The 10,942-nt window shown below is 36.3% G+C and overlaps 1 protein-coding gene across 1 annotated transcript; it reads left to right on the top strand.

Moving 5' to 3' along the window:
* The first annotated feature begins 5,411 nt into the window (after positions 1-5,411).
* LOC118485823 (probable mediator of RNA polymerase II transcription subunit 26c) lies at positions 5,412-6,185 on the top strand. The gene has a single exon (XM_035982299.1). It carries the CDS (start codon positions 5,412-5,414, stop codon positions 6,183-6,185), a length of 774 nt encoding a protein of 257 aa, XP_035838192.1.
* Positions 6,186-10,942: the final 4,757 nt, after the last annotated feature.

Below are 10,942 nucleotides of genomic sequence, written 5' to 3'. Positions count from 1 at the left end.
ATTCCCCCTATTATCCTCAGTATACACGGCTGAACTAAAGTTCAAAGCTCTGGGCTGTAATGGAGTGACGATATCCTCAGCAGGTCTGCTCGAGCCGGACTTCAGGAGTTGTATCTCCCTCAACAGCATCTGGTTTGTTTCTTGTTGCTGCCTCATTTGTTCCTGCACACTCCCAAATAAGGTTAGGATTTCATCATTAGAAGCCAAAATCGGAGCAGATCCCTGAACAGTCCGGGTAGGGATAACGTCCTGAGGTTGCGAAGAAGATTGCATCCTTGGAGGAGGTGGTGGAAGCACTGGACCAGTAGTAGCAGAAGTCATAGCAGACACAGTAGAGGAACTCATGTTTGATCTTGAGGCCATTATGGACAATGTGGCAAAAAGTTTTGAAAACAGAAAACTGATTAGCGATTTGATAAAGATTTTTAGTAAAGAGAGCACCACTCGCCCCACGGTGGGCGCCAAATTGTTTTGGTCAAAAATTACCTAAGCAATTTAATGATCAAATTAGTTAAGTGAGGTAGTGTGCTAGAAAGTGTTGTTGAAAATGTGCTTGCTAAGTTGTTTATGAAAACAGTATTCGGGATACGGCTCAGGATATCGAGCTGTATTATTGATCAAACAATGAGCAGAAAGTAAAGTAAATGACACGAGATGTACGAGGAAAGCCCTTGATCAATCTAGATCGCCGGCATAAAACCTCGGGAGCTGACAATCGCAGCTGCCTTGTTCTTCTATTGCTTCAAATATCAGGATACAGTGCAGGATGTGGTGCGGATCAACTAAGTGTTACAATGAGATTTGAATACAAGTGTTTGTGTGTAGTGGTTGCTAGCAGCTAGAGAGCAAAAGTGTACGGAAGTGTTGGTGAAAAAGTGTGTGCCTTAAACTGATCCGCCACATCTATTTATAGTAAAGATAAACCAACAAACTATCCTAAACTTGCGGGATCCGCCGGATATTCCCTCATTGAACGTTGTAGACCTGGTCTTTCGGGTTCAACGTCTCTTCTTCAACAAATTCGTCCGAGTCTTGAGGAGAAGAAGTCCTTTCGACCGTTGGTAAGTCTTAGTCTTCAACCTGCACGTGGTTAATTAACAAATCTCAGGATATTACCCAAGATGCCAGTAATATCCTCTTCCAGCATCCTGGTCACAAACGAACAAACAAAGGCAGGATATTGGTCAGGATATGTATGCTTAGAAAATGACCCATAACATTTAGTACAGAAAATTACATTTATTCAAACCGTGTAATACGCATATTTTTAAAGATGCAATTTTTTTATTATTTGGTATATAAAATCGCATTTATTCAACCCGTGTAATAAATGGGGTTTTTTTTTAAGATGTATTATTTTATTATTTAGTAAAAATATTATATTTATTCAACCCATGTAATACCCGTGGTTTTAAAGATATAACCTTTTTATTTGGTATATAAAGTTACATTTATTCAACCCATACAATATCGTTCTTATAGATATAACTTTTTATTATTTAATATATAAAATTATATTTATTCAACCCATGCAATAAAGGAGGTTTTTAAATATATATTGTTTTATTATTTAGTATATAAAATTTATTTATTCAACCCGTGTAACACACAAGGTTATAACCTAGTTGTTGTAATATATGCATTGGGGTTTTTCAAAAAAAAAGTTGTATTTTCCACTTTTAACCCAAAATGTTTTATCTTTTACATTTTAACCCCTTTTACATTTTTACTTTTAACCAAAAGTTTTTCATCTTTTACAATTTAACCCCAACACTTTTATACTTTCAACTTTAATCCCCCATATTCTTCATCGTTCGCAAGTTTTTCGTTTTACATTTCTTTTTATATTTTGCGAGTTAACACGCCGTAACGTGCGTGTGAGGTTCAACGTTTTTTTCCTGTTTGACATGCCAGTCGCATTGCGTCTATTTTTCTCCATCTGACAAGTTCGTCGCAACGCGCGTGTCCTAAAATGTAAAGGCTTTTAGAATGTTTTTGTGATTATTTTATGAATGTTTTGTAAATTTTGTTTGGATCCAAGTAATTTTATATCTTAAAAAACCTCATGAAAATCTAGCAAAACGACTCAGATCAAATATAATATGTTTTCGTGATTATTTTATGAATGTTTTATAAATTTTCTTTGGATCCAAGTGGAGTCAAATTGTGGTTTCTTTTTTCCTTTTTTTTAAAAGCTCTAATTAATTTCTTTTCATTATACCTGTAAACTTTTGCGTAATACCCGTTACGTTTTCTATGTAAGACTCGGGTGATATATAATACGTTATGATTTTACTCTATAATTTGATCTAGTTTATGTTTTGATCCAATCGTATTGCTTATAGGTTACATTGGGTTTAATCAATACGTCAAAATGTGTGTTTTCATATGGTTAACGCATCACATAATGTTTGGACTAATCCATTCGATGTTTGCGAAGAATCCGCGCCGCAACGCGCGCGGATCTTAATGCTAGTTCATATTACTATATAACTTAAGCTTGTAATTTAATATTTTATTATGTTTACTATAACATAAAATTTCAGCTTAATGTTTTATTTACAATCACTATGATTTTATAATTTATAAATTTTGTCGGGTGTTTCAATTACCCACCCCCTTAATATAAATTTCGTCTGCACAGTAACACGTTAGTCATTAATAGTAGAAGTAGAAAATTGTATAAGAAAAGACAGCATGTTTATTCGATACTTAGAAAAGTTCATACACTGAAAAGACAAGGTTCGAAAACACAAGACTATAATTTAAACAAGGGGAAATCCATCATCTTGTTAAGGTTCACCACCAATTACATCATACCATGGTGTTCAGTTGGTTTATTGTCAATGGTTAAAGCGAAAACCCTTCCACCTCTATTAGCTGGTTTATTGTCTATGGTAAAAGCGAAAACCCTTCCACCTCTATTAGCTAGTATAGGTTTGCTCCGGTGGTAATCTTCTTTTCAGTATCCTTCGGGGGAAAGGGACAATTCTGGATTGCATGTCCAGTTTGTTCACACCTGAAACAACCCCCTGTGAGTTTAAGGCATACTCCACCATGGGTCTTTCCGCATGTGGAACATGGTTTTCGGGATTGATTTTGGGTTTGTGCAACGATCGCTTGGCTATTCTGCGGGTGCATGTGGGGAGTTTCAATTAGAATTTGACGGGTGGAAGTTTGTCTATTGGTTAAGGCCCGATTTTTAAAGAGGTCTCCACCATACTGAAGCTTCATAGTTCTGTTTGCTATTTCCAGATTTGGACTGCATTAGCTACTTCAGATTTGTCTTTAAAGTCTTGGTCAACAACCAACCACTTAGTCCATTCACACAATGCCCATTTAAATTTCCCGGCTTGCGCAGCTGGGGATCCAGCATTGGGTCCGACAAAGCTAGCAAGCCTCATGAAACGCTCTACGAACTCAGTCATAGGATCATCCTCCCTTTGTTTGATGGATGCAAATTCTCGGATGTATATATCACCGAAGGCAACCGGAAAATATTGTTGGAAGAACAGTTTTTGAAACCATCCCATGGAAGTGTAGAAGCAAACATATCACCGCCTCTGGCGTGTTTCATGGTACACCACTAGGTTTGGGCGTTATCTTCCGGTTTGTAAGCAACCAACCTTGTTTTAAGTTCATCGCCACTCCTAGAACTTCGAAGATCTTCTCAATGTGAGAAATCCAATTTTGTGCTTCTATTGGTGTAGATGCAACACTGAAGGATCTTGGTTGTTGTTTTTGAAATCTAAACAATCATTTGTGAATGTCAACAGTACGTGGTGTAATTGGATCCTTCACATTCTTGCCTTTTGGCGGCGAAGGTGGGGGAGTTGGAAAACGAGGAGGAGTTGGGAAACGAGGAGGAGTGGGAGGTAGTGGAGGAGAGGGAGGTGGTTGGGTGCTCCTTGCGTCACTCATTTGGTGCATAATCGTTTGCATGAACTCAGGGAGTACTTCAGTGTACATTTGTTGGGTGACAGTTTGTATTATGTTTGGGAGTAGCCCCTCGGCAGCACATTGAACTCTGTCATTAATCTTACAACGCCTAGAAGTCGTGCCAGAGCTAGGTGAACTGCGTCGGTTATTTCTTTTGACCGGACACATCTATGAGAACATAGAAAAAGAGAGGGATGATAATAGATTTCCAAGGGGATAAAATTCTAGTTTGACGTCTACGCATTACCGCATAAGTTTTATTATCATTATTTTTTTCAACAGGAAAGAGTCTAAGCTCTGATACCATAACTGTAACACCCCAACCCTGAACGGGCTGACGTGTTACTTATACAGTACATCAGAGGTCAAAACTTCATTCCATAAATTGTGAAACTTTACATTTTTTCAAAAAGTCGAAATTATTGTACAAAACATTTTAGACTTTTATGAAAATCCATGTGCCTCTTTATTCTCTCTAACCATTCATCCAAGCTTTCCAAATATCCTTGCAACCTAACGTACATAAGAAGGAAAATGTACACCTGAGTAAACGAGGTTACTCAGTGGGACAACAACTACGCAATATACATTTTCTTAATAATATCTATTAAACAATATATATATATATATATATATATATATATATAACACATTCAGTTAGTCGCTTTCAGTGCGTCACATTCAGTATTTCAGTGCGTAGTCAATTCACATTCAGTGCGTCACATAATCACATTCAGTAGTTCACATTCAGTTTTTCAGTGTGTCACCTTTCGGTGCGACACAATCAGTAGTTCCGTGCGTCATAATCAGTATTTGCTAAAACAATATAACTTTATATTTAAATATAAAACACATAATCTTGTATATCACAAAAGCATACAATGATAAATCTAAATTTCCAACAACGAGGTAGTGTAAATCTACATCCGTACACATAAGGTTGTTTCAGAGTTCGTACCTTTTAATGTTCCAAAACCATATCAACTCATTTGCGAACGTTTATAAATTTCAGGCATCAATAAAATTTATGTTCTATTTGAGTTCATATTAATATTTCGGGTATGTTTTTTCCTGACCCGTCAACCTGTAGAGTTTATTTGTCAACGATTTTTTTTTATATTTACTTTTAAAGATTGAATTTTGTTGTAAAAATAATAAAAAAATATTATTGTCCGGTCAGAAAGAAAAAAAGTTGGTGAACTTTTCAATTCATATAATTAGCGAAAAAAATGACTATAGAATATATTAATTATACTTCATATCTTTAACTTTAATGAGATCTATTTTAAATAAGTTAATTTTTGAATCTGAACAGTTTCATACGCATATCTATATCTACACTCCGAAATTGTGGTAACTTGGTAAGCAATCATTCTGTATCATTTATATATATCTATCTGCACACACCACTCATAGCAGTCTTCCTAAATTTGATTAGTTTGTGATTTTAAATTCGTGAAACTATTCAAAAAATGGGCTCTGAGTTTTTAAGAGTTAAAGGTCTTCTTGATCGTATTCGTGAAACAGAAAAAGAAACAAGAATGATTGGTGAGGTTTCAAGGATCAAAGCCATTCTTAATGGCAGTGGATATAAATCTGAACGGGTCTTGTGTGACTTGTTATTCAAGCTTAAACATATGGTGGTGTCTATGAAGGTTCTCGAGGTATCCATGATCGGAGTGAGTGTTACCAGCCTTATGAATCACGCATCAAAAGATGTTAGACGGACTGCAAGGATGCTTGTCCGATCATGGAGACGCATGGTGGGTGAATGGGTGGATGGTAATGATAATATGCCTACTGTTCAAGATGAAGAATGTGGTGAATCAAACAAGAAATATCCACCCATAGAGAAACCAGTGGGACCGACACGGTTTAACGTTACAAACAAAAAACATAAAGAACTAGAGTTACAGCACAAGAAACCATTAACTATGGTTGTCTTGGAGAAACAATCAACCGCAATGGATCATCGGAAGCTTTCTGCTGCTGTTGAAACAATGAAGTTGCAAAAGCCGACAAAATCCGTTGTTTCGTTAACGAGTTTGGACAAGAAAAGTGTTGAAGAGAAACTTGAAGCCACTAAAAGAAAGATACAAGAAAGTTATAAGGAAGCAGAAAAGACCAAGAGACTGAGAAGAATACAAGTGATTGAGGTGCATGACGTGTTGAGGCTAGGTTTGGCTCCTAAACGCCAAGACAACAGGTTTGGCAAGCACATCAGCCATCGTATTAGCTCGGCATGATGATCGTTGTAAACATCCTGTGACAAGTGCTACTTTAGGTTACACGAAACGAGATAGTTGTTCATGTGCTGTTTTTGCCATACAACATGCTATGGGGTTCTTGAAGGTGACAAGTCTTTATGAATGGTGTTAAATGATTTTACACATATTTGTATCTATGATATGATGCAAAGCTCGTTTGATACATGTTTATAGTGTTTATGTTCATATTTCTAAACATAGCAGTATATTATGTCTTATGTTGTGTTATTTAATGTTTCTATGTTTTGTGTTTGAGAATTTGTTTGTATGATGCTCCACTCCCCAAGAGGTGAGGGTTTAAGTCTCCATGTTTAAGTTGTGGATTGGTATACATCCAAGTGCAACATATTTGTGTGGAGAATGGAGATAAACCGGATTCCAAAGTTTGTGTTACTTGACGTTTGCGTCTCTTTAGTTCAAATAGTTGTGTGTTGTGTGACTCGGAGGTGGAAACCGTTGCTCATTTATTTACATGTCCAGCGGCTTCGGTTATATGGCAAAACATATGTTCTTGGTGTTGGATTCCTCAATTTTTTGCGTTCTTGTTTAGTCATTTAAGAGGTTCGTAAGGTGGCTAGTATCGGGGGTTATAAAAAGGAACTGGTGCACAGGATCATTGGTATTGGTTGTTAGGCTTTGTAAGCATTTTTTCCGATAAAAGAGCAAAGTATGAATAGATTATTGATAGTTAAATTAGTGGGATTCCTATGGTTTAAATGAAGTATATATTTCCAAAAAAAAAAAATTATAGATGGCCTATGAGTTTCCATTAAATAAAATATGTATGGCTTTATTAGTTTACTATTGAGATTCTTCAAGCTATGCGATGGAAATTCAATTTCTATCGGTATCAGTTTGTTTTGTTCGTGACGATACTGGTTTATGATATCAAATTTAAAAACAACTCCATAAGCCTACACTATTTATAGCATATGGGGTGAAATTTAAACCACCATTCACACTTACCTTCGGGGAGAAGTTGATTGGTGTATGTTTGCTTCAATATGGTATCACCGCTTTTAAAATCATCAAACGCAAGTTAAATGAATTAATGACCAATATTATCTAAAAGTATAAATGAAACTGAAACATCAAAATAATTTTTTATAATAAATTTAGTATTTCTAGTCAATGCACATAAATAAGAAATAAGAACCGAAATACCATCTACGCTTTGCAAGGGATGCTTTTCATATTTTACATTATACATAGTTTTCCCATTTGAATATAAAAGTAAACGTATTATGAGTTCATTGCATGTGTTCATGCGTGGAATAGAAACAATTGATGTGGCATTAAGGGTAATTTAAACCTACCCCTAGGTTGCACGGTATGCCATTGCCCTCCATCTTAGCAATTTTTTCGTCAATAGCGCTCCCTATACCATACCACAAGCGCTATTGAGGGGGCGCTATTGATGGCTCGTGAGTGGATAACGGACGACTTTTGTGGGTTATTTGCTATATAGTCGTTGACCAGCGACTACATTTTTAAAAACTCATTTAAAAAAACATATAAATACACACACTCGCGAGTGGATAACGGACGACTTTTGTGGGTTATTTAATGTCTTCGAGTTCCGATACCTCATCCGACTCTCCAATCAACTCAGGTATGCTTGATGACTTGCTTATAGTCGTATGAGCCGTCGTCTATTTTTTTTTTTTTTTTTTTTTTTTTTTTGCGAATTAGTGGTGATTTAGAGCATGAACATATTTTTTTTTTTTGAGAAAAGAGCGGATTCACGGGGTGTAGTCGAATTCTCTCCGTTGCACGCAAAACTGTACAACCTCCATTCGACAACTAGCATTTGGCATGATGAGGAGCGAAGCATGGGAAGGGTATTTAAGATTGTTCGTACGCACGTGTAGGGATAGTCTTGACTATTTTTGTGAAGGTATAATCGGTATATTTAATTTATCTTTATTAATATTAATATTATTATTTTATTAATGCTAAATTGTCATTATCATTGTTGTAGAAATCGGCCTAGGCGGTAGAAATCGGCCTAGGCGGTCGATTAATCAGCGCCTAGGCGGTAATTGGAGGTCCATCGCCCAGAAAAAGCTAAATAGGCCAAAATTAGGCGGTAATGGTCAAACTCGTAAAAATTGGTCAAAATCACTTTAAATCGGGCCTAGTCGGTTAAGTATGAGGTCAAAACCGGATCAAAATAAGTTGAAACTGGAATAGTACGGTCAAATTAGAATGAGTTATTACCTTGACTAGAACCTAAATCAGATCTGCTCTTGTCTCCAATGTGCAAAATCGAATAACATTGAAGAATTAATCAACGAGAAGAAGCGAGATTAGTTATAGAGTATGTGTTTCCTTGTTGTGTCTGATGAAAACGATGGAGATGAGGAAGAGGCGGCTTATGATGAATGTGGGTGGGTATTAGGTTATACTAAGTTTGGGTATTTTGATATTTAGCCCCCTCTATCTTTCACTAATTTACATATGCTTCCTAAACTTGTAAAATTATATATAAAAAGTATAAAATTAACTACATATTTATAAAAAAAAATGTAAAATTACATATAAAAGTCCAATATGATGAATCCCTATTAATCCCTAGGCGGTACCTCACCGCCCGAGTAGTGCCTAGCGATCTCTATAAAACTGGTTATTATTATATTTTTAGGGATTTTTTATCTATATGGACGAATATATCTAAGGAGTCTAACCTTGAGTGACATCCTGCTTTTATACGCGACCCATAAAAAATTCATGATTTTCCTAGGATATTTGGGTAGCCTTGATTGCATGCGTTGGAATTAGGTGGCATATGAACTTGCAAGTCAAATAACTAAACTTGGAGATGCTTAACTCTATAACGAGATGTCACCTGATTTGTGAAAAAAAATACATCAAAGTTGGAAGCTAAAAGGTCATACTTAGAGGTCTACTAAAAAAGTCAAAGCTAAACTTGATGATTACCATATGTTATCTACATATGTAACAACCCTCAAATATATTTCCGATGACAACCTGCAATGAAAACCAAAAGTGAGTGCGACAAAACTGGTATATTCAATCAGAAAACTTAGCAAGTGGCTAAGAAAACTTGACGGTTAATAAACCAACCTACACAAAAGTACCCTTATTAGACTCAAGTACCCTTATTAGACTCACAATTAAAAACCGAACTATTTAGGATCGAGACCCGAGCATACGTGATAAGAAACGGCACAGAAATCTAGAAAAACGCACGATTGGGTGAAAAAGGCAGCCGAGGCCAGTGTCACCACGGCCCGACACGTGTCCAACCTACCTAGGACACGTGGCACACCTATGCCAGGCAGACCACCCAGGCAACACGCGGAAGATACCATGTCTCCTCCCGTGACGCGCGGGAGGGGTCAACCTGGGCTATATAAAGGCCAGTCTGGCACTTGATTATTCACACCTGTTCGATCGATTTCCCTGAACAAACACTCCCTCATTTTGTTATTTCAAATTCTTGAACCCCTAAACCTCGAAACTTTGTTCTGTAGAAAGTGTACTAAACCCTAATCACCGAAACGATACCCTGTCCGATTGATCTAAATCCCAATCAACTGATGCCAAAGTGATGCCTTAATAAGGCTATACTTTGTTAACTACGTTGGGGTTTTGATCTCATGATTATCGTTTAAGTTTGAGTGGGTTAATACACTAATACGGATCACATTCTGTGAAATTAGGGGTTAGAATCAGAAGGCTTAAATTCACTAGTACAGCAGATGCTTAATTATCAGAAGACTTGAAGCTATAAACTTACTGTTAATCAAGAGGCTTAGAATCAGGAGGCCTGTTAAATCAAAATCCTAATTCTCCAAAGTGAGTCATTCTCTTTTTATCAAATGCTTCGCAAAACCCTAAATTTTTTACAGTTATTCTTATAGTGATTAAGTCTTTGTATTCTGAAATTACTGCCGGTATGTGGGGTTTTGTATACACTACTTGATAATCGTCACTATTGGACAAACAGTTAGCCAATGAGTGATATAACCACAGTCACAGGAACTGCCACCAAGTGATAAATACTGAGTAATTAATGGATATAAACAAATGTAAAAACTCTTAATGCTCTAAATTATAACAATGTGTCTTTTTATACAAATGAATGAACTCACCAGTATTTCCTGCTGACAAAATGTTTTTAAACGCATTTCAGGTGATTACAATAAGTCAGAATAAGAGTTCTGATACGGCACCAAAAGGCTTAAAGAAGTGGCTTATTTTATCAATTAAATTAAGAAACATAGTTTTATGTATTTGGGTTTATCCCTTATTAAAAGCTACCTTTGTAAAACATGGGTTTTTACCCATCTGTGTAATATATAAAAATCCGGAGTTTCCAAACTCTAATATTTTTTTACTAACTCACGGTCCTGATGAAATTTTCACTGCAATATTTTCAAAATAACCACCGGTACCACTTGACTGTTCACGGCTCTCGTCTAGGGTGTGGTCGGGGGTTGTGACACAAGTGGTATCAGAGCAACTGGTTTAAGCAATTAGGTGTTGTGATGATACCTAAGCTTAAAAAAGAGTTAGGATATTGATATTAACTGGTAACACCCAAGATAGTATGTAGACTTGAACTTAAGAAGGATGCCCTAATATAAACTTGGAAATAAGCTAATTACTTGCATAAATATAGTATTATGAATATTGGCATGTCGTGAGGATGATGACTAGAACATTGCAAGTATGATAAATAAGCGATAACACTTGGCCATTGTTATTTC

The sequence above is a fragment of the Helianthus annuus genome, chromosome 13, assembly GCF_002127325.2.
Source record: "Helianthus annuus cultivar XRQ/B chromosome 13, HanXRQr2.0-SUNRISE, whole genome shotgun sequence".
NCBI lineage: Eukaryota > Viridiplantae > Streptophyta > Magnoliopsida > Asterales > Asteraceae > Helianthus > Helianthus annuus.
This window is presented reverse-complemented; position numbering and strand designations above follow the sequence as displayed.